The sequence below is a fragment of the Antechinus flavipes genome, chromosome 1, assembly GCF_016432865.1.
Source record: "Antechinus flavipes isolate AdamAnt ecotype Samford, QLD, Australia chromosome 1, AdamAnt_v2, whole genome shotgun sequence".
Classification (NCBI taxonomy): domain Eukaryota; kingdom Metazoa; phylum Chordata; class Mammalia; order Dasyuromorphia; family Dasyuridae; genus Antechinus; species Antechinus flavipes.
The window spans coordinates 479699487-479724684 of record NC_067398.1 but is presented as its reverse complement, the minus strand read 5'-3'; the positions used below and the strand labels follow the sequence as shown (position 1 = coordinate 479724684).

Sequence of the window (25198 nt, the reverse complement as noted above, 5' to 3'; positions counted from 1 at the left end):
GAATAAGGACTAAGGTGAGATGCTATAAGTGATATCTACTGCACAAGCTGTCACTATTACAGCTAGAAATTTTGAAAGGCATAAGATGTACAAACTTTACCTCTCTCTGATATAACAAGTAATCCCCTCATCACTCAAGACTATTGCAATAGCCTGCTAGTAGGTCTCCCATCTCAAATATCTCCTTATTCCATTCCATCCTTCACTCAGCTGTCAAAGTGATGCAAGAGTTTGACCATGGCAATGAAATTCAAGAACTTAAGTCTAGAATCAGGAGGACCTGAGTTCAAATCTAGTATCAGATACTTACTAGCTATGTGACACTGCAAGTCTGTTGGTCTCAATTTCCTCAACTGTAAAATGGGGATTATAATATACCACTTAGGTATATTATAATATACCAATCTTCTATGGCAGATTGCTTAATACCTAGAAATGTTTATAACAAATTTCCAAGAACCTTAAAAATCTGATTCCCCCCCCCCAAATTTAGACATATGAGTTCATTGGTAAAAGGCAGTAATTCTCATTGGTTTTTTTCTGAGACTTTTTCAGAGGGTCTGTAAGGTAAAAATTATTTTTATAATAATAAATAAATATAAATAAATAAATGTAATATCAAATGAGATAATATTTGTAAAGCACTTAGCACAGGGATGACTCATAGCATTGTTTTTTAGTTGAGTCTAACTCTTTGATACCCCCCCATTTGGGGGTTTTTTGGAAAAGATACTGGAAGAGCTTCGCCATTTCCTTCACCAGCTTATTTTATACATGAAGAAGCTGAGGCTGGATTTGGATTTAGGAGGATGAGTCTTTCTGACTGCAAACCTGGCACTCTATTCACTGTGCCACCTAGCTAATCCCTATCTTTACCAGATGATCCATAAAGTGCCAGTAACATTTGCAACAATGATAAGAAAATTTAAAAATCCCTCTGGATATGTGAGATTTCCCCCAATTTCCCTCTTTACTGTGCCTACAGAAACAGCATAATAGATGATTCCACCTCCACTGAGATTCAGTCTTTGATTGTTTTCTCATTTGAATTTATACTAAATTAAGTCCTAAATATCTAAAGAATTAAAGTTTTAATTGTCTCTCTCTCATACTACCATCCCTGATAGTTCCCCCAATGCTTAGCACAGTACCTGGCACATAGTAGGTGCTTAGTAAATATTTGCTGACTAAGTTAGTATTCTCTCCTTCCCCTCAGAATAGAAATCTTGTGTGTTTATTGCTATTTCATTATTCTGATTGATTCCCACATTTGCATATGCCATATAACCCCAAAAATATGGATTGGAAAAAAAAACATATCTTGTGTACATTTAGCAGTTGATAGAGTGACAGATCTGGAGTCAGAAAGTCTCATCATCCTGAGTTTAAATTCAGCCTCTTTCTTCCATTTTCTCATCTGTAAAGTAAGCTGAAGAAAGAATGGCAAACCACTCTAGTGACTTTCCCAAGAAAACTTCAAATGGAGTTACGAAGAATTGGATATGACTGGAAAACAACATGCTATATATATTTCTAAATGGTGCTAGGTAGTAAAAAAAAAATAAGATAAAAGAAATAATAAACCAGCTCTCCTTAATCCTAATCTAGAGACTATTTGCAAACCTAAACTTTTTCTTTATCTACTCCATTTATAATAATCTCGAAGTAAGTTCTATAGTAACAGACTTATCTTGAGTCTTACCTTGAGTAGGTTCCAGTCTAGGTAAACAGCCAGATGATTTTGCTTGTGTTCCAGGAAAGGTAGTCTCAATTTGTTTTCTTTATAAAGCATAAACAAATAAAAATTTATATTTTTCCTTAAGACCAATATGATAACTTTACTGAATGTGGATCTGCATTACTTGCATGGGTGGATTTGGATTATATGTTCAATTAGGTTCAAATTCCTACTCTACCATCTCCTCCCCACATGGTCTTGAAGAATGGTAGTTTTCTCTTGGCATTTTTTTTAAAACTTCCTTCCTTTGTTTAAAAAAAATGGGTTGAAGTAACTGATTACTAAGGCCATTTTCAGATCTCAATCTTATGGTCTTATAAAAAAGAAGAAAATTAGTGAAAAGTTTAGATTATTAAGTATTTCTAAAGAAACAGTTTAGATAACAACCTCCTTAATTAGTGATTGTTTGCTTTTACCTTTCATTGTATCTATCCCCTGTCACAGGACCTACTTAGATAGTAAGTTAACCTAAAATGGAGAGCAAAGTTTCCTCTACTATAAAAATGAAATCATTGAATGATGACCTATTCTGTACATTTCAAGAAACATATTTTTGTGACATTACCACATCTATTCCTTGAAAGAAAATTAATACTTCTAGACACTATTTTGTGCAATAAAACCATTTTTATTTGTAAGTTTACCTAAATTATATAGTAAGAAACCGTAACAACATAAAATGCATTTTAACCATTTTAGAATGAAATTGCAATTTGTAGGTTAGGAACATCTACAGATTAGATTGAATCATATCATCATAAAATATTTGAAAATGTGTGTTGTATAACCTATATATTGTAATAAGAGGATGAACTTTAATAGAGGAAGAAAATGGTGTTTGGAAAATGATAAATTAATGCTTTTTCATAATTCTTCAGCTAGCTTTTAAAAGTCTCTCTGGTCTTTGCTTCACTAACCTTAGCATAGTTCAATTTCACTGCCTTTCCTTCTTCTTGGTGTTCAAAAGGCCAACAAAATGTTGAGCATCATAAATTAAAAACTCATGGAAATAAAACAGATATCAGTATGCTCCTGTGGTACAAAGCCCTGAAACATTCTATGCAATTTTGGATACTGAACTTTTAGAAAGATACCATGAGCTTGCAAAGGTCTGGAAAAGGGCAGATAAATGATTGTTAAATACTTCAGCCAAGCAAGGCAAAAAGCTATAAGAGGATATGATTAATATCCATAAAACATCCAGGCTTGAATTTAATTTTGACTTTTTTATCAAATTCTAGAATACTAAAATTAATGGTATCCCCCTGATGCAAAAGAGATCACTTTAGGACAAGTGAAATAAATATAAAATGATGACCATTATGTCAATAGATATGTTATACTATAAATGGAAGTAGGATAAAATAAAGCTATAAAGTTAAGTTATAGTCATATTGCATTATATACCAATGGACAAAATTTGTATAGGCAATAGGGAGTCATTGAAAATTTTTGAGCAGGGAAGTTCCACAAAATAAGAGTATACAAGTATATTCATGAGCACACAAATGCATAAATCTTCTATGCATTTTTAAGCTGTGAGATTTCATTTTCAGGATCTTAATTTAGATTCCTTTGGAAGAAAAAAATCCTATGTAACATGCAGTAATGGTGAAGAATAATAGAATTGGATTTTCTAGATGAATGTAAAAGAGTTCCATTCGTCAAAGATATTATAATTCTGTTCAATTATTGTTTTTCTCCTTCTTTCTTAAATATATATTGCTATCTTTTGCTATCAATATGAATGACAACCTCACATGAATATTCAATGAATACAACCCCCAAACAGGTTTTTAGGCTTACTAGACTCCTCAAAGGATACTTTGAGTTCAAGGAACAAAAATTAAAAAATACTTTTTTGGTTGAAAATTTAGATTACTTGCATATAAATATTTTAAAAGAGATTTTTTTTCCTCTTCTTTCTTCATTTAAAAAAACCAGTGTTAAAAAAAATAAAATTGCTGGTATAAATAGTGTGTTATCATATTTCCACTTTTGGGAGACCAAGGCTTTTTTTAATGACAAGTAATTAGCTGTATTATGAAGAGAGCAAGCAAACTCTTTATTTGGTAGGCATCTCAATAGTAGGAGAAGGTATGACTAATTAAGTGGGAAAGCATTGCTTCTGATCACAATTGCTTCTTTCTCAGACAACGCAAGGATGAGCTAGAACAGAGGATGTCCGCTCTTCAGGAGAGCCGGAGAGAGCTGATGGTCCAGTTAGAAGGTCTCATGAAGCTACTAAAGGTAAACTATCTTGAATAAAATTTCAGTAAAACAGGCTTCTGGAATTAATTTTAATTAATTATTTTTAATTTTAAATTGAATTTTTAAATCATGAGGATTTCTTCTAATTTTTATATTGCTGTCCCCTAAATTTTATTCCTAGCTTAATCAGCTCCTAACCTCAGGTTAAATCAGGCAGCCAGGCAGTAATGGAAAGCTTACTTTGTTCCAATCTTCCTCATCAATTTATCCAAATCAGGCTGGCAGCTAAGAATCCAATTAGGCAACAGTCCAGAGTTCCAGTTGTTTAATGTCCTTGAAAATAATAAAATTTCAATACTTTATAAATACCCTACAATTTGTTCTTCAAACTAATTTACAATATTTATCTACCAAATTATTCTTACATGCTGAACTTGATACATCTGTCTTGATTAAATATTCACTTATACATAGTGGAAAAACATATAAAATTTCATAAAATTGAATCTCAGCATTTTAAAGGAACTCAGCTATGACATAGAGCCACTACAATATCTATAATAAATGATCATTTGACCTCAAGCTTTCACTGTTGGAAAGCTTAGTACTTCTCAGTATGGCCCATTCCACATTAGAGAACTTCAGTTGTCTACTGTATTTAATTTATTACATTAATTCAAAATTTCTGGATGTGTGTCAATGTCTCTCTGTGTCTGTCTTACACAACACACACACTCTTCTTCCTATGCCTTTTAAAAAACAGCAGGATTCACATATTCCCTTTTCCACACCCCTCCAAATATTTAAACTATCATGTCCCCTTACTTCCTTTACCTACTCCCTAATCCTTATCTTCTCAAAACTAAACAAGTCCCCTCACCATCCTATTTTCTCTTCTCAAGACATAATCCAGCTTTCAATGTCTTCCCTGAAAATGAATCTTGAATAAATACTCTATATTCATTAGATTCTCGGTTCCTTCAAGGCAAGGATTGTGTTTTGTCTCTTGTTTGTATCCCCAGTGCTTAGCATAGTATAGTCACTTAATAAATATTTACTGATCGATATATAGTTTGACCAAGTCAAAAAAAAAAATAGAGCTGACACTTTCCCTAGGCATTTTCCAATTCTTTCAGGATCTACAATTTTTCTGGGAGTGTCCTTTTCAACAATGGAGCGTATGGTTTCCCTTGAGTTGGTATATGCAAATAATCAACTCACTGGTTATTAGATTTTTCATACTTAAGCTAGACTGGTCCTCGGGCAACAGAATCCATTGCCAAGTCCACCTTGGCGCAAAGATTTTTCTCCTTTGTAGAACCTCCCAGAGCTCAGGTATAGATGTTCACTTCCTAGGATCATTTCTAAGCCATAGTGGGACTTTGAAGCATTACAGTTGTGGAGATTTCTGGGGACAATATTTATATTAATGCAGCTTAAGAGTCACTTATTGGCTCTTTCCCATTGTTGCCTGAAAGTTAGTTTACAATCACCCCCTGGTCTTTCTCTTAGAATCTCTTATCTAGTCAAACTTCCCTTATCCTGCACTTATGCAATTGATATTTTTAGTTCTGATTTAGAACTTCTTTGTTTTGTTTTTTGCTTTATCTCTGCAAAGATTATTATTATTATATTATTATTATTATTGAGAATTTTTTAGATTTTTATCCTAGCCTTCACCATCTTAACTGTCCTTTCCAGCTTCATGTCATGTGCTCTCTGTTTCATTCAAATCATTAACAAAATCATGAAACGAAACAGGACTGAGAATGGTCCTGTGTCATTCCTCTCATTTTATTTATGGTTCTCTCATGAAGAACCTTCTTTTCTAACATAATTTTCTTTTCTTTTCTAACATAAATAAAACCTCAATCTTTGTCCTGTGACTTTGGGCCAGCCACAAGTATTTTATGTAAAGAGATTATAGTATTCAAATTGCCTGAAGGAGTGACATTTCACCAATCTATAAATCCCTTTTTTTCTCTATTTTGTGGATAATACAGTTCCACATTTCCTATTATAAAGAATTCTCATTCAATGAAACTGTGTACAATGGCAGATTTCATCTGGCTTTTCCTGTACAAGCTGCCAGAAAGAACTGGAAATCTGAGTTCATATTTATTATGTTCAGTCTGCCCTTTCTAAATTTGGCAGGCTCTAAGATAAATAAGAACTTTGGCTTGCTTGGTAGCAAAAGGAGTAAACCCTTCTGATAAGACACCATTGAAGGAGTAACAATGTGATATATGCTGGTCTTGTAGTCTGGATAAATCTGGGTAAAAATCCTGCTTCTGACACTAACTAGCTGTGTGAGTCTGAGCAAGTCATTTAACTTTTCTGCCTCAATTTCTTCGTCTGTAAAATGAAAAATTCTATGTCCTCTCAGGTTTCTCTCAGCTCTAAATCTATGATACTTATAAAAATGAAAGTCCCATACGAGGCTACTCCCTGCATTAACATATCTCACTGCCTCCTGCACCCTGCCATATTATTTGTTAAATGTCCATCAGGAACTGCTGTGTTCAAAAGCATTTGCCATCTGTTGCCCAAACTTATTTGGTTACAAACCTTTTGAAATCCCACTGGTCCTGAGATGATGTGCTTAACACTCAATCACCAAGGCTCTCTGGCTTGGTAAGACCTATCAGAGTTTGAAGTCTGAATGGCAAAACTTTTGAGAAGTCAGGTTCAAGCCACTGCCAGAGTAGGACCTTGTAAGGGAAACTTTTATTTTATTTTGTATTCTTCTCCTACAACCAAGGAATAATAGCTAGATTCATATCTGTGTATGTGTATGTGTGCTGACTCCACCACTACTTTAATAACTCAAAGCAGCTCTTTCTGCTCATTCCCAAATAAAAAGATTGAATTTCCTATTACACTCTTCAGAGGATGATAGTATATGAATACTCTGTGCTTGTAGCTTTTGTCCCAATGATGATGACCAAATATTCCATTCTTCCCCTAAACTGCTGATATAGCCTGCCATATCAAAGTTATAATTTCATTCTATAGCATATATTGTTGATAACTTTTTGACTATCAACTCTTGTTCTCAAGCATAAAAAAGGTAGATGTTTTGGGGGGGAGGGTAAACTTACTTACATAAAGAAAGCTCAGTCCTCAGAAGAGAAAAATGTTATGATTCAGAAATAAAAATGTTGATTGAAATAGAGAAGATTTAATTTTTCACTAACGGTTTGCTGATATTTACCTAGCTTAATATTTGTTCACATAGGATATGCTCTTGTTCTCCTATCTAACCACTATTGATTGAATTTTTCCATAGGAAGAAGAACTGAAACAGGGAGTAAGTTATTTTTCCTAATGTAGGTCTTGACTGACAATGGCGTGTTAACAGGCATCTCATGGCTTTTCCTACTGTTTTTGCCTCTAACGTGTGTGCTCATGCTTCATTTTGAGAAGAAAATATTTTAATTTGCCTTCATTTCAGTGTGTTTGCTTGTGTTGAGATTGAGAAGTAGTATTTTTCATGCCTGTTATTACTGTCAACATCAAACAATTACAAAAGAGAACAGAGTGTACTTGTTAAAGCCTTTTCACATCTCCAAGGATCCAAGTTTCTAACCAATTTCATGCCTTTCTGAGTTCTTCAGACTAACCAAAATGTTCTCTTTTTTATTGATATAAAGATACATACTAACTAAAACCATGCTGGAGCTAAATATTGTCTTGAAAATTCCACATTATTCAATACATAATTTCTACACCCTTCATGAGAAAATACATGCTATAGATCGTCTTATTAAACTTTTTCCACTCACAATCCTTTTGTGTCAGAGAAATTTTTATATGACCCTATATAGATATATAAAATAAGTAAACAAATTGAACATTTACTGATAATAAATCATAACTTTATGATCCCCACATTCAGATATGAGACCCCATATAAGTCACAAACCACCATTTAAGAAGCTGGACTATACATATTGTATTTCCAGTTGGATACATAAGTATGAAGCTTCCTTTTATTAAAAAAAAAAAAAGCCAATTAAACTTCATGTCCATTTCATAGGTACTCTGCCCTGTTTCATGCTGCTCCCCCCAATGGACTCATTCTTATCACATAAGATTGCAAAGAGATTATCAAAGAGAGCAGCCTTTTGGAGTTTGGCTTTTTATATCCAGGCCCAAGCAAGAATCTTTTTATTGCTCTAAATTATTCATTAATGAGGGAATACCTTTCAGTTGTTATTCTGTCTTTGAGAGCTTTTCCTCCATAAGAGGCCATAAGATCTTTAAATCTGTTTCTTGCAGCAGCCTTGGCCACATTATTATGTGGTAATCATAGTCTATTCCATGGAAAAATTCCCAGTTTCATGGTCATGTTCAGAATCCAGTAGAGGGAGTAGTGTACTCAAAAATAAAAATAAAGTGAACTACAGCTGCTTTTACTTCAGTTGCATGCATCAAGCTGTGTGTCTGTAACAGAACTCAATTAATTCAAAGAAGTTTAAAGTCAGGCTCATAGATCAGTTTGGAATAATGTTCTCACAAAACCAAGCAATTCTTTTATTTCTTCAAATTTCATTTGCTTTCATCTTGCCTTTTATTCATTGTGTGTGTATATGTGTTTATGTGTGTTTGTGTGTGTGCACGCACTTTGCTAACAGAACAAAGTATTCTATTGGCAAAGTATTTTGTTTCTCATCTCCACTGCATGAGAGGAAAGTGATACAATCTTGAAGTCCTAGGCAGTTCAGGGTCAAAAATTGTGCATTAAATAGTTTGTATCATGTGAAAACCGTAGCTCAGAAAACTAAAATCAAAGTTTGGTTGAGAAATAGAGTGATAAGAGTATTGAATTATGGAGTCAAAGGACCTGAATTCAAATCCCAGATCTGCAATTTATTATTCTGTGTGACATTAAACAAATCATGTAACTTTGGGGGCCTCAGTTTCCTCATTTATAAAATTAGAGGATTAGACTAGATTATTTCTAAGGTCCCTTCTCATTCTAATTTCTATAATCATCTGATAGTACTTAATAGTCTATCCAAGAAATGTTATTAAATTTCTATTAATAATATTCTAATGTTCCAGTAAAGGAAAATTAATTTCTTAGAAGATGCTTAAGGAGAATTCCTTTCTTTGCTTATTTTCACACACTGGGTTTTATTCTCCAGGAAGGAAATGAAATAGAACTTTTCTAACTTGGAAAAAAGAGAAGCCTTCCTGAAGCTTTCCTAAACCCAACTTCCTCCTGTTTAGAGAGAGAACTAAACCATCAGTCAACTTTATATCATTTCACTTTCCATTGGAAGACTCCTAATCATTGAATGAGCTGTTAAAAAAGGCTAGCAGCCCAAGAAGTGCATAAACATATAGGGTTTGCATTGTAAATGGATATGCTCTACCCACTTACAGAAAAGGCATCGTTCCAGTCTTCACTAATCTTCCCTTCTAATAGTATCAGCCTCAATAATAAATATTGCTACTATATGTCACTCTCTGGGCCAATCATCCATCTTTCTTTATTCTATCAGAGATACTGATTAAATGGGAGGAGAGTTTACTATTTCTTCTACTCCTCTATTTTGCAATAATTTCTTTCGCTTTGTATCCTTGTTCTCTTTCTTTTTTTGAGTATGCCATGTATATAATCCCTACTTTCCCTTATAAAAATATTATATGTCAGAAAGGGGATAGCAATAAACCATAGTGCCTGTAATCTAATATGATTATTATGGCATCCCACACAATGCATTTCAGGGATTATTTGGACTAAAGTTCTGCTATTTTATCTTCATTTATTTTTTGTGTATTTTTAAAGATGTATTGGAGGAATCTTCAAATATTATAAACAAGACATGATATTCCTGTGAATTGATGATATATGCTACTCATACCCATAATTCGAAATATCTTAATTACATAGTGGTGACTTTTAGTCACAGAAAGAAAACTAACTTTGATTTCAGCTACCTTCCCATTTATTTCTTATTTGTATTTGAATCAGTTCAATAAAAAAATTAATAAACATGACAAAAACAATGCTATGATTTTTGCATCCTAGTCTGCTGCTGTTTCCAAATTTTTTATAGAAAATTGGAATCACAGAATAATCTCCAAACTCCATTTTATCAGTGACCCAATTGCTACCCCTTTCATTACCCAACACTATTGGAGAAGTAGCAAAATTCTACTCTACTTCTTTTATTTCCCTTATTTTCCATCTTCTCTGGTGGACATACCAATAAGGAGTAAACTTCATATTGGTCTCAGTTCAGGCAGCCAGATAGAAGATGTGGGAACCAGTGATTTTATCACTCCCCAAGAGAAATATAAAGGCATTGGATAATAAATGAGCTATCATCCAAGAATTTAAAAACTTGGACTTTTCCAATTTTACTTATATATTTGTCTTTTTAAAAGAGCTGATTCTAGAGAAGGTCCTCTGCCTGCCAAGAAAAGAGATTAGAGATTGGTCTGATCCATCTGTTGATAGAAACTAGGTAGGTAAAGCTCTGAAGCCAGGATGTTGCTTTCCAAGGCTGTCTTAGAAAGTTTATGATGCCATTTCTTCAGAATGCTATGGTTTATATTTTTAAAAGATGTCCCTACTCATCCCAACCTGCCAATACCATCCTTCCTCACTCTGAACAGATGACATTATTACCTATTAACTTAGATTGAGTTATTTAACCTGCTTTCTCCCAGGAGCCCATATCTCAATCAGAAAATTCCTTTTACCCCTCACCCACTCCCTCTTCTTTCCTTTTTGTCTCAGATGAATAGGTATGCCCCTCGTATCTAATAAATACAGAGTTAACCTCTCTATCTCTATCCTTGATATGATCTATTCCCATCCCCTGCTGGACCATATTCCATCACTCCTACCTGGCACCATCTTCACTGGCTTCATCCCAATTGCTTTCAAATAAAGAAGGAACAGTGTGATATAGGGAAAAGAGCAATAGATTTGGAGTCAGAAGACCAAAGACTTCAGTTTAATTTCTAACTCAGGTACTAACTTATTAGCTAGTAACTGTTTATTTAATCAAGTCCTACATCATGAACTAGAAAATGAAGGGACTGGACTCGATGACCCCCTAAAGTCACTTCAGCTCTAAATATATTATTCTATGATTTCCATTTCTCCCTTTTCTTAAAAAATCTCTTCCTTCAACCTATTCCACTCAACCTATCATGTAATCTCTCTTCTCTTCAATATTTGGCTCCTAGAATTATCTATACCTGCACCACTTCTCACTAACTTCTTATTCCAAATTACCTAATCACCAAATTTATTGGTCTTTCCTCTATATTTATTCTCTTTAATCTCTTGCAAAAAATTTGTAGAGGTAAGCAGAGTCTCCTTGATCATGATCTTCCCTTTTGTCATGGAGTATCACCAAGCCCAAATCCATCCTTCTATACTCCCTAGGCCATTTAGATAAGGTAGAATCTTATAGAGCTGACTTTTTCTGGCTCTAGATTCTAAAGCTAGTTTGTGCCATTAATAGAACAATTGGAAAGGGTGGTTTACCTAACAGTATAACAAGGCAAGTGGGATAGTCCCCCTCTTTGGGGGAATAGAACAACGCTAAGAAAGTTAAACCCCTAGTCCTAGAAAAAAATGTGTTCTCCCAGGAATGAGAATTGATGAGGCACTCCACATTTTCTACAAGAGGGAAAGCCAAGCTGACAGAATAAGAATGTAGAATGCAAGCACTACCTGGGAAGTCCAAGGCTCAATACATTAATACTATTTATTGCATACATGACTTCTTGATTAGATAGCTCCCAATAAGAAAACATTTAATCATATAGACCAGTATCAATTCTGCAGTTAGCACTTCAGCAAGTTGCACTGTGAGATTAAGCAGTGAATTGTTCATGGTCACAAGCCAGCATGGGTTGGAACCAGGTTTTGATTCTGAAATCAAATCCAACTAAACCACCTTGACTTTCATTTCAGAGTTAATAAAGATAAGCAGGTAAAGTGAAGCAATCTAGAATCAAAGATTTAGAACTGAAAGGGACACTTAGGGTTCATCCAGTGTACCCTCTTGATTTTACAAATGAGAAAACTGAGACAAAGAACTGAAATGGCTTGCCCGAGGTCACACAGGTAATCAGTAACAGAACCAGTTCTCTGACTTCTAATCCAGTGCTCTTTGCACTATCACTCTGTTTCTTCAATCCAGAGGCAGTAACCCGGGGGAGGTTAATAACCAGTGGCAAAGTAATCCTGCCACTGATTATTTATAGTGCTCACTTGTAGAAAGGGCATTGAGAATACTAATATCTTTAGATACCATGACACTGTACTCTCCTGGTTATCTTCTTCCATCTCTGACCACTCCTTCTCTGTCTCCTTCACAGGCTCCTCTTCCTCCTCCTGCCCCCTAATTGTAGGTGTTCCCCAAGGCTCTGTCCTTGGCCTTCTTCTCTGCTCTCTCTACATTTTCTCCCTTGGCAATCTCATCCACTACCACGGTTTCAACTACCACCTCTATGCAGATGACTCCCAAATATTTATCTCCATCTCAGACCTCACTCCTGAACTCCAGATCTGCATTTCCAACTGCCTACTGAACATCTCCACCTGGATGTCTCGCCGACACCTCAAACTCAACATATCCAAAACAACTCATCATCTTCCCCCTCCCTCAAACCTGCTCTTCCTCACCTTATTTCTATTCATGATACCATCTTCCTTCTAGTAACCCCATATCAAAACCTCTGAGTCATCTTTGACTCACCCTAACCAACATATAATCCGTCACCAAACCTGGTTAATCCTGTTGCTTTAATTTCTCTTCCCTTTTTTTACCCCTTCCCTTCATTTCCCCACTATCACTTCCCTAGTTTAGGTCCATTGACTTTTCTCTTAATTGGCCACCCTACCTCTTCCCTCTTTATTCCTCTAATCCACCCTACACATTGGTATGAGATTAACCTTTCTAATAATAGTGGGGAGCAGCACAGAATAACAGATAGAGAACTGACCTTTAAGTCAGAAAAACCCGAATTCAAATCCTGCCTCTGATACATATTGACTGTGACCCTGGGCATCTCCCTTACCTTCTAAATACTCCAGGGAAACTCTAATACTAGAAGTGACCATTGAATCTGATTTTTATCAAGGAAGGAGACTGGTAGTTTTTCACACAGATGAAATCATAGGTCTGGACCAAAACAAAACTAAAATACTCACATTTATTTAATGCTTTAAGGTTTACAGACTGTTTTCCTCATAAGTCATAGTTGATATTTGCAAAGTACAACATGCTTTAATTCACATACATAATCTCAGTCCTCAAAACAGCCCTGTGACGTAGGTACAATTAAGCCCATATTCAAAATGAGGACGCTAAATCAGATAAAGTGATTTGCCTGTGATCCAACAGCTAGTAAGTATTGCAAGGAAAATTTGAGTTGTGATCTTTCTGACTTCAAGTTTGGGGCTTTTTCCTGATAGTCATACTGCCTTAGGACCCATTGATAATAAGTACAAAGTTGGGATGCAAAATTAGATCTTCTGATGTCCAGACCACTCTACTCTCTGTTACATCATGCTGTCCCCCTTCTACATAGTTCTGAGCATGCCATTACCATGCTCAGGAAGCTTTACTGGCTCCCCATTGTCTACTACATAAAATTCAAACTCCATGCCCAAGTTGTTGCAGAATTTGATTCACTTAACCTACTTTTTTCAGCCCTATTTCACACAATTCTCCCTTGTGTACTTAATACTCCCAGTAGACTGTCTTTACTACTTCCTGAACATAACTTGTACCTTCCTACTCATAACCTTGCCCATAATCCTCCTTCTATACCTGAAATGTCATTCTCCCTAACTCCACCTGCCAGAATCGTAGAGCCAGTTCAAATGCCAACTCCTCCATGAAGTCTTTCTTCTGAAACTTTCTTCTGAACTTTGTTTATACCTCTCTTATGTACTTAGCACATTCTACTTTGTATTCTAATTCATTATGTTCATGATTTATCTCTCCTACTATAATGTAAGCCCCTTGAGGGCAGGGATTATGTCTATACATCTTTGTATCCCCTTCATTTCCTAGCATAGCATCTTGCATGTAGTAGCTGCTCAATAAACATGTGTTGAGTGAGTGAGTGAATGAATTGAGTGCTGAGTGAATTTAGCTATTCCTCTTAAAGCCATACCTTACCTTTGGTATTAAGTAAAAATCAAAATACTTCTTGGAAAGTTCTGAAAAAATCATTAAGTGTGCAAAAGTTTTTTAAATTAATATAAATGTGAATTGAATGGATCCAAAAGGATTGAACACAGAAATTAATTTTTCATTCATGCTTTATGAAGATAACTATTTTTAAACTTCCTAAATACGATACATGGTTTCCTCCTTCCATAAGTCAATTTTGTTCTTAGCTCTGTTGTCAAAAAATGTTTGATCTATATTATTGATCTATTTGGACTGTTGTTCCTTAATAAAAAAAATTTTTTTCCTACCTTAATCATGTAATCCTTTCTAGAGGAAAATGTACTTATAGTGCCTTACAAATTATAATCCATCTAATTTTTTAGTCAGTTGGTTGATACTAAGTGTCTACTATGTGCCAAGTACTCTGCTAAGTATTAGAGGAAGTGCTAAGTAAAGAAAAGGCAGTTCCTGATCTCAAGGAGCTTACAATCTAATGGGGCAAACAACATGCAAACAACTATTACAAATAAGCTACATAGAGTATAAACTGGAAATAATCAATAGAGGAAAGGTTCTGGAATTAAAAGTAATTGGGAAAGGCTTCTTGTTAAAAGGCTGGAACAAGGAAAAAAATCAGGAAGATTTAGTGAACAAAATGAGGTGAGAGAGGATTCCATTCATGGAAGGACAGGTAATGACTATGCCCAGAGTTGAGAGCCAGAGTATTATATTTGAGGAAGAGGAAGAAAGTCATTGTCACTGTATCATGTAGTACATAAGGGAAGGGATAGGGAAGTTTGTGAAGCTTTGAGCCAAACAAAAGATTCTATATTTGATCCTGAAGGTAAAAGGAAGCCACTGGAGTTTATTGAGCAATAGAGTGATATATTCAGACCTGCACTTTAGGAAGCTCAATTTGACAACTAAGTTGAAGATACACTGGAATGGAAAAGGATTGTGTCAGGGAGAACAATTAGTTGACTATCACAATGGCCCAAGCTGGGAGGTGATGTGTGTACACTAGGATGATACTGTCAGAAAAGAGAAGGAGGTCTATGAAAGAGATGTTATAAAAATAAATTTGATAAACCTTTGCAACTAATTGGATATGGGGGGGGTGAGGGTATAGTGAAGAATTGATACATTAATATAATAATTAATGGAATGGAACAAGGGAGCTGCAGGGGGTGTGCTCCAGAAACTATTTGGATGGTTCAGGTACTAAGAAATAAAATGTCTGGTTCAGAGGCATTCACCTACAATGGCCAATAATGACTATCCCTGGCTCAGCTTTCATGCAAAGGGCTGCTCACTTGAATCTGTATATGGAAAAGTAGAAATTTGGATGCAAGGGCTCAAGATCACAAGGTGCCAAAGAGAACAAGAAAATAAAGAAGAGGTTATACCTAGAAATGTCATGGAGGATACCTCATGGAATGGATTCAGAATGTATTTCTGGAATCAATTGGTAATAAAAGTGGAGAAAATCTGAGCTCCATTCCTGCCACATATACTTAATAGCTAGGTTATCTTGGAAAAGTCACTTACCTCTCTCAGTCTGTTTCCTTTCAGTACAATAGGGACAAAAATAGTAACTTTTACAGAACTGGGAGAATGAAATAAGATAATATATGCTTTGAAACTTTAAGATACTACATAAATATTAGCTATCATTATTATTATTTTAAGAACAATAAGGACATAATAAGAGGACAAAAGAGTCCAACTCTTCTTCCTTCTGTGTCCCACCCACCAAGGAATCCTAGCTCTTCAGTAATACTGAAGGAATCATGTTGTTTAGAAGTCCTGTTTTTTTAACAGGGTTCTGTGAAGACCTTAAGAAAGAAAAATTTTTTTAAAACTCTCTTCCCTACAATGCCTGAAATTATATCAATTAATTGGTCATTAAACCTCCTCTTTAAAAAATTCAAATATTTCTTGAATAGTTAAGGGAAGTAAGTAATCAATCATTTATGCTTAAATGGGCAATTGTCAGATAAGATTATTTTCTTGCTAGCAGCTAGTTGAAATATTAACTGAAAGAATGGGAGTTTTGATTGAGATGAAAGAAAAGATAGAAAGAGATAATTTTGAGATATAAGATATTAAAAATGAAACCAAGGCCTCGGTGGTCTAGAACAGTGGAACCTTTGAGTAGGCAGAAGTCAGCATATGGTAAACATTAGGAATATGCTAGAAAATAGAAAGGCAGCATGGAAAGAAAAGGAAAGATACTTTAGGGCCACCTCTAGAGTGAAGGGAACTCTATGATCTGCCCTCTACTACATCATCTTGCTCTGAAGAATTTTAAAATAGCAGAAGGATCCATCCCCTTCCCATTGCTCTGAAAAATGGTCTTCCACAAGGCTGGTAGATGTTCCTATTTTCTGGATTAACCTATTTACCCTCCATACATTCTACTAGGCCTCCTGCCTGATTGTATTAGCCAAGTAGTTCCTTCCCTTAGGTTCTTCACATAACCCAATGAATTGGATTCATAATGAAGTGAATGGATTCCAGGGATGGATAGCTGTTGTTCATGGGACTATCCTCAGTCATATATGGCCAAGGGTATAAAAAGCATTGTTTGCTGACATACTCTGCATACTTAAAAAGTATTTGCAACCCTCACAATCCCTTCTAGATCATGAGTTCATGGTGGTTAGATGATTAACAATTTGACGGCTGAGGCAGCTAGGTGATGCTGTGGACAAAGCACCAGCTCTGAAGTCAGAAGGACCTGAGTTCAAATCTAGCCTCAGACACTTAACACTTTTCCTAGCTGTGTGACCCTGGGCAAGTCACTTAACCCCAATTGCTTTAGCCAAAAAAAAAAAAAAAAAAAAAAAGAATTTGAGGATACTTTTGGTTACATTAGTGTTCTTCAGTCACTCAATTAAGCGTTAGCCAACGGTTAATAATAGTAGGGGAATTAAAGCAAGATGTATTAAAGAAGGATGAATATTCACTGGCATGTACCTCTTTCCCCTCCATACACCTTTTAGCTAGTCTAAATGAGCATTTAGGTGGCACAATATACATAACAATAATTGAAGATCTCAGGTCAGGGAGAGAATTTCTTCACCAGGTGTTTCCAACAGTAAGGAAATCACAAATTTGAGCCTCATAATAATATAATATACTTGCCACTTTTACTTCTGAAGTGTAACTCCTTGGGTAACTTTTATATCCAAGGGATAGAGAAGTCCCTTAAGGCAAAGGGAATGCTGAAGGAAGGGAGAAGCAGATTCTACAAAAATGCAATTGTCCACTCTGTTCCTTCTCCAAAAGTCCCTCTACTAAGGATACTATGATAATGACAGACTGGTCACCAGCAATGCCTCTGATGCTATCATAACAACAGAATTAAACCCCTTGACACCCAAATCCCCTTATATGGAGCAAAGAATGCCAATAAAAGTCCTTTCTTCTATGTGGGTAAAACAAAACCCTCTGAAGTGATTGGAAATCCTGTATAGTTCAGTTGACAAATGCTTTGCTCTGTGCCATCTTGAGAATTCTTGTTTTATTATACTGGATTTTCTCAATGTATAGATCACATTTTTATATATGTTGCTGAACTCTACGGAACTGATGGCCTGGAATTTTACAAGATTGATGCTATACAATTTGTCTGCATCATGCTACTGAATCCATAACAAAAATTGAAATTGAATGTACCCAAGCAGGATAATACTTATCTACACCTACTATCTACAAATGTTGTAGATAATACTTATTTACCTTACCTAGTGAATATCTCCAGTACTGGTGGATAATGAACACCTGAATTTTAGCATAAATGACTCTCAAGATAGGAAACATCCATATTTCTCTTTGCTGGAAATTTATTCAACATCTAATTTTTTTTTGTACTTGGGAGACCTAATGTATCTTCTTTTTTAGTATTATTATTTTTAAATTTTATATATTGCACTGAATACCAAATTAAAAAAAAAAAGAACAGAAAAAGATAGCCAGCTTACATCAGGAAGGATTCAAAATATGTAACAATAAACCATTATATCTTCTTTATTCAGATATGACTGACTAGTTTTGTTCACTAGTCATTTAAAACAAGCAAAATGTTTCCTAAAGTCCTTATTATCCAGTTTAAGGTTTGTCATTTTTCTTCAACTATTTTCTGCTCACTATGTGACTATCTCAGAATTGTTTCTTTGACTATTTCCTTATTCTCCTTCTTCAGTTCTCCAAGTACTTACTCACTCAACTCATGTAGCTCACAACCCAAGTCTTAACAGAAAATTCATCCTCTGGAGAGAACACTTTTCTTGGCTAGCTTATTAAACCCTAAGAAAGCCATGATCCTTCCTTCTATTTTTAAATCTATTATTGGCATTTCTAGAATATGCCTTGGAGGAAGGGAAAGGAGATTTCTTCTGAGGAACCAGTGTCCAATGATTAAACCAGAGATTAAGAGCCAAAGCTGGAAGAGATCTCAAAAACCATCTAGTCCAAATCTCCTTATTTTACAGGAAAAGAAACAGACCCAGGGAAATTAAATGACTTGCTGAAAATCACACAAGCTATCAGAGATAGGATTTGAACCCATGTCCTTTGACTTCAGAGCTACTGCTCTTTTCTACTATACCAGGCTATTTCTGAATGTTGTAGAAGGCAATTTCCATGGTACTACATTTTAACAAACTTCAAAAGGGATCAAGCAGGTGACCTAGTTCACTTAGTGGGTATAATATTTAATTCCTCCCAAAGTGGATATAAAATGTTTTATCTTCTTATGATGATTTAAGATTAAGTAGATTAATTTAATTTTATTTATTTATTTTAATTAATTTAACATGAGATTATATATTCAGAGCTGAAAGGAGCTTTGGAGGCTAAAGAATGTAATAGTTTCACTTTACAATTGAATAAAAGATAAGAGAAATAATGTGATTTGTCCAGCATCGTAGACATAGTAAGTATCTGAGACAGGATTTCAACCCTGACTCCAGGCCCAGTGCCTAATCTATTTCATCATGCCGTCTCTCTATCTAATAATTCTTATTTATTGGAAATTACAGAAAAATTACAGATGTCATTCAGTTTTTTAATGTAAAAATAAATTAACAACTTGTGTTGTCCTTCCAGACACAAGGGGCAGGATCTCCACGTTCTTCTCCAAGCCACACTATAAGCAGGCCTATTCCTATGCCCATCAGATCAGCCTCTGCCTGCTCCACCCCAACTCATACACCTCAGGACTCTCTGACAGGGGTAGGAGGAGATGTACAAGAAGCCTTTGCACAGAGTAAGTGACCTGATTTTGGATCTTGCTTGGACTGCTAGAGGCCAATTCACTTAAATGCTGCAATGTGTCTAACCCAGAGGTTCCTAATTTCTTTGTAGTATTGACCCCTTTGCAAGTTAGACAAAATACATGGTCACCTTTTCAGAAATCTGATGTTTTTAAATGCATACAATAAAATACATAGGATTGCCAAGAATACCAATTAGAGTGAAATGTGCTGATCAAAATGTTTTTTAAAACTAAATTCATTGCTGCTAAGTGAAGGGAGTAGAACCAAGAGAACATTGTACACAGAAGATTATGTGATGATCAATTCTGTTGGATGTGGCTCTTTTCAATAGTGAGGTGATTCAGGCCAATTCTAATAAACTTGTGACAGAGAGAGCTTTCTGCATCCAGAGAGAGGACTTGTGATAGAATGTGGATCACAACATAGTGTTTTCATCTTTTTGTTTGTTTTTTGTTTTTGTACTCATTTTTTTTTCTTTTTGACCTGATTTTTCTTGTGTAACGTGATAAATGGGGAAATATGTAAGGAAGAATTGCATATGTTTAACACATATTGGATTATTTGCTGTCTGGGGGAAGGAAGAAAGGAAGGAGAAAAATTTGGAACATATGTGAATGTTAAAAACTATCTTTGCAAAAATTTTGAAAATAAAAGGCTGTTATTTAAAAAAAAAATCTAAGTTCATGATATCTAGATTAAGACTGATCTAAATTTATGAGAGCTTTGCAATATAATATGGCATATTCTACTTTCTTGCCCCAAATTGATTATAGATAATTCTTCCTTTCTGCTACATCCTCCATTAAGTGGACATCTTTTGGTACTATAGTGAAAACCTTTGATTTCTCAGATATTTTGATAAAACATAAGATGTCATATTAGTAGCATTCAGTCAATCAGTCAACATTCCTTTACTCAGTACTTAGTATACACCAGACACTGTGCTAAGCTCTGGAGATAGAAAGAAAAACAAAACCACAGATCTTGTCCTCAAGCTCACAGTCTAATGGGAGACAACATGCAAAAAAATTGTACTTATAAGATATATGCACTATAATGGAAAATAATCTGAAAATGAAGACACCAGTAAGAGGTAACAGAAGAGGTACAAATACTTTCAAAGAAGTAAAAAAAATGTCCTACTTCTTATTTACTTCACTGTATAACCATTCTTAGGGCAGCTAAGTTACACAGTAGATAGAGCCCTAGGCCTAAAGTCAAAAAGACCTAAGTTCAAATGTGGCCTCTACATTTACTAGCTGTATGATCCAAAGCAAGTCACTCTGTTTCCTTAGTTTACTTATCTGTAAAAAGAGAAGGAGAAAGAAATGGCAAATTTCTCCAATATCTTTGTCAAGAAAACCCGGAAGGGTCAGACACAATTGAACAATATAACCATTCTTATTCAAAGCTATTTTCTGTGAACTTACTGGTTTTTTTTTTAATTTAGCTAATTTTCCTATCCTGCTCCAAAGTCAACATTCTAGGGTATGAGAACAGTTTATTAAAGTTCTTCATTTCTTACTCATACCCTTTTCACTGATAACTAACTAAAGACTGAGATGATTCAGTTTGCAGATAGCCCAGCAGCTTAATTATTTTCTGCACAGGGGAGTGAGCTTAAGACTCCTGAGATGGACAAGTAGAGGTTTATTGTAATGTATAGATGCCTGAATTTTTCCCTCTTCTCACAGAACTTTATTAAATGAAGTGAACTTCAGAAACAGCTTTTATCTCTTTTCTCAATAATTGATATGAGGATGGTCGTGATAAAAGCATCTGATGAACTCACACCTTTCTTAGCACTTTTTTTAAAGGGCTTGAAAGTATGAAAGTAGTGTATGAAACAAAGTACAGAGCCCTGACATAATGTGTGTGCTTCTTAATGCAAAAACAAGTATAAATATTTTGTGATATAGAAGAAATTTACTTTCTCTTCCTCTTCTCCAGTGTTGTTTTTATAGAAATTTAAATCATTTCTCATCCAGATTTAGCTTGTTAGCCATACCTATTAATTTTGACTAACAAGTATAAGTTATATTGCAGTTAATAACTAGTCATGTGATAGAAAGAGCTATATTTAAAAGTAAGTTTAATTCTCAGCTTACCAAAAGAACTTCATTCATAAGTCAGGTGAGTATATTTTTCCCATAGAATTCATATTTAAATCATGAGGTCTTAAGATTATATAATAGCCAGAATTTATAGAGTGCTTTAAAGTACTTTACAAATATTATTTCAATGATGCTCACAACAGCCCTGGAATGGGGGTACTATTATTATTCCCATTTTACAGATGGCGAAAGTGAGACTAAGAGCAGTTAAGTGATTTGCCCAGAATCACCCTCCTAATAATCTAAAGCGAGATTTGAGCTCAGATTTTCCTGACTCCATTTAGTGTTCTATCTATTGCACCTCTTAGCTTCCTTCCACAAATGCTTTTTTAACTTCTAGAGTGCTTTTGAAATACAATAGTAATAGCAATCTATAGTGTTAGTACAGCATTAATGTTAATTCAATATTAATAATACTACAGAACATAGCCTTAATGGAGATTTTTTTTTAATGTGAAGATGTATTCAGAGTTCCAACACCACTGGAAATTGATATTTAGTAGGGCCAGAAGCAGGAAACAGTTTGACTGAAATGTTGATCTACAAGCACTGAGTCTTCACTATACTGAGTGACATATAGCCAGCTGATTGATTTGGCACTTCTGCCTTGGGATGTTTTAGCCAAGATACTTAAGGAGATATTGAAAGCAATCCTGGTGTTTTGTAAATCTGGTCATGACATTCTATAGCTTCTTGGGAGGTCATGGTCTTCAGAAAGTTCACAGCAAAGTGATATTCATTATGTCTGTGAGCATCATCTAGCAGTTAAGGCCCTTGTCCTTGGTTTCCTAGGCACATCCCTCCCTCATCTATCCATTGTGCACATGAGTTCTGATTGCTTTCCTTGGGATGTAGAGTTGGTGGAGTTTTAGTATTGCAATGAATAAAATGTTATGTTTCCAAACTCATGCACTCTGCTGCCTTGGAGTCAATATACCTTCAAACAAAGGAAAGAACTGTGATGAAAAGATGTTTCCAGCAGGGTCAGTATATACTTAACCCTAAGAACACACTTTCTAAGTCACTCCCATGCTTTAAAAATATGGTCTTACCAGTAGCTATGAAACCCCTGGGTGATGAGGACTTCAATAACATGCTCTGATAGAAATGGGAGTGGGAAAGTTAAGAGGGAAAGGGGAAAGGGGAATACAGATACTGCAACTATTTTTGTGGGTGATTTGTTTAAAAGCTGTATAATCAGAAGTCAGAGACTGTCAAATTACTAATGTACATGGTATTTGGAAAAATGAAACTGTTTGTCCTAAGTAACCCAGGCTTTTTTCTCCAATAATATCTATTCCTTCAGGATGTTGGAGGAGTCTGTTCATTTTACTAGCTCTGTGGGGATGGAAGGTTGTTTGTTTTTTAAAAAATGGAAATAGATAAAAATCATGTGTTTTATGTTATGTTTTTCTACTTAAGGTACAAGGAGAAACTTAAGGAATGACTTGCTTGTGGCTGCAGACTCCATCACTAATACCATGTCCTCTCTGGTGAAGGAGCTAAATTCAGGTGAGACTCTAAATTTTACCCATGTCTTCATCATTAAATAATAATGACATATAAATTAAATAATTAATAATTATTAATCAAATTTAATGAAAAATAATAAAAGGAGAAAATGTATACTTTGTCTTGATTCATAGGGTCATTGCAAAGGTAATGGCAAACTTGAGTTTTCAAAATTTATGTGTCATTCAAGACAAATTCTCCAGAGCCAGAATCTGTCACAAGATCATCTATTTAGAGCTGGGAGAGACCTCAGAGGATATCAATTCTAACCCCTTCATTTTAAAGATAAGAAGACTGAGTGACAGAGGAGTTATTTGCCCAAGGTCACATATCAAGGGTTAGAGTCAGAATTCAAACTCACTCCTCTATCTCCAATTTCAGCTTCCTTTCCATTGTAACACATTACTTCCTTTTCTTTTTGCTCCTCACTTCTCATCTAACATAAAATGGTTTTGATTATGGTAAGAATATCAATTTACTAAGAATAAACAATTTCACCTTAATCCTTATTTTTCCCATTTATTTCACACATATTAGTGATAGCTCCAGATTCTTCAATAAATTGCTTTTGTGGTCCTTTTTTTTTTTTGAAAAATTTATTTATAAATGAAGAGTTCATTGATATTCGGATAACTGTATCATAACATAAATTTGAACACCAAAGTTTGGAGTGGGAGGAACACTATCAGAAACTTAATTTTATTATTTTTACCATTATAAATTTAACATTAAAATCCACATTTTATTATTTAAATAGTATTAGAATGTCTAAAGATCCTAGGCTTTTGTGTCTTTCACATTTACTATTCTTATTGAGAAACAGTTTAAATAATAGAATGCTTAATTGAAAAACATAGACACACAAAATTATATAGAAGGACCTAATATAAAATGAGTATGGGAACTGGACTGAAGCTAGCTTTCTTTTATAACTTAGCTTGTGCAGTGATAGAAACAAATAGATGAAGGATTCATGATTTTATTAATGTAAGGGATTTTCCTTCACCAATGCAGTTGTCAGCTATTCTTATCAAATAAAAAGAAGGAAACAAGCAAGAAACAATTCTGCCCAGGCATTTTGCTAAGTAATTATTTTGCAAATATTTTTCTAGATCCTCACAACAATCCTGAGTTAGACAATTTTTATACCCATTTTTGTAATTGAGGAACTAAGGCAGTGAGTTGCCCTGAGCCATACAGCAAGAAAGTAACAAAAATTGGCTTTGACTTGGCAAATGGCATTTTAAGCAACATGTATGTTACAAAATGTTAAAAAGTATAAGTTCATGCTATTATATCAGGTTTAAGTTTTAAAGTTCAAAATTACATTCCATGGAGTATTTGTGGGGGAGGAGAAAGCGTCTAAAATTTATGTAAATTGTAGCAGACCAAAAGAAAAAATCCCACCTTTTTTCAGTGTATAGCATAAAATCCTATATACAACCTCTGATTTTTATATTTATTCATTGATTTAGATAAATATTAAAACTGTTTACAATGCCAGTAGAAAAAGGAATTTCCAAAAATCAAAGCTAATTGTTCTGTTGCTTTATCTCTTAATTATTCCTATAGAGGTAGGGAGTGAGACTGAGAGTAATGTGGATTCTGAATTTGGGCGGACCCAATTTGATGACCTAGTTCCATCACCTACTTCTGAAAAGGCTTTCCTTGCACAAATCCATGCCAGAAAACCTGGTTATCTTCACAGTGGAGCCGCCACTGGGACCATGCGCAGTGATATGTAAGTATCTCCCCTTTTTGGTGTGTGTTCCTCTAAAGTTAAAAAAATAAGAATAGAATATAATAAAAGATTGTGAATAGGGAAAATATCAATTGTTTGGAGACAGAGATGTTCCTTCAATTTTGAAAACGGATGGCATCAATGATCTAACCCTCATGGAGAGAAAAAACTGAAGTGCATTTAAATGCATGAGAATTAGGAGGTAAGACATTAATATTAGAAGGAATAGCTATGATTAGAAAAAAACTTGAGCAGGATCTGCTGTCATTATAAAAAATTTCTAGGAAAGAAAACAAATGGAGAAGTTTATATAGACTCCCAAAGAAGAAGCTTAGCTTCTTTGAAGAACCAAAGGAGAAAGTAACCAGATAAAATTATTGGCATTCATCAAAAGTGATGCATAAAAAACCATTTATAAAGGATCTGCCTTGGGGAACTCACAA

The 25198-nt window shown here is 34.8% G+C and overlaps 1 protein-coding gene across 28 annotated transcripts in view; it reads left to right on the top strand.

Moving 5' to 3' along the window:
* The window catches only part of DTNA (dystrobrevin alpha), a 478032-nt gene that overhangs the window by 441293 nt on the left and 11541 nt on the right, over positions 1–25198 (top strand). For 20 of the 28 annotated variants that reach the window (XM_051970241.1, XM_051970242.1, XM_051970238.1 and 17 more), the window contains 5 exons: positions 3892–3988; positions 7239–7259; positions 19219–19378; positions 22925–23014; positions 24587–24755. In XM_051970241.1, coding sequence (XP_051826201.1) covers positions 3892–3988; positions 7239–7259; positions 19219–19378; positions 22925–23014; positions 24587–24755 — 537 coding nt within the window. Of the gene's footprint in view, positions 1–3891; positions 3989–7238; positions 7260–12301; positions 16959–19218; positions 19379–22924; positions 23015–24586; positions 24756–25198 lie in introns of those variants that run through there. The other 8 variants (XM_051970235.1, XM_051970256.1, XM_051970258.1 and 5 more) reach the window with 2 other exon arrangements.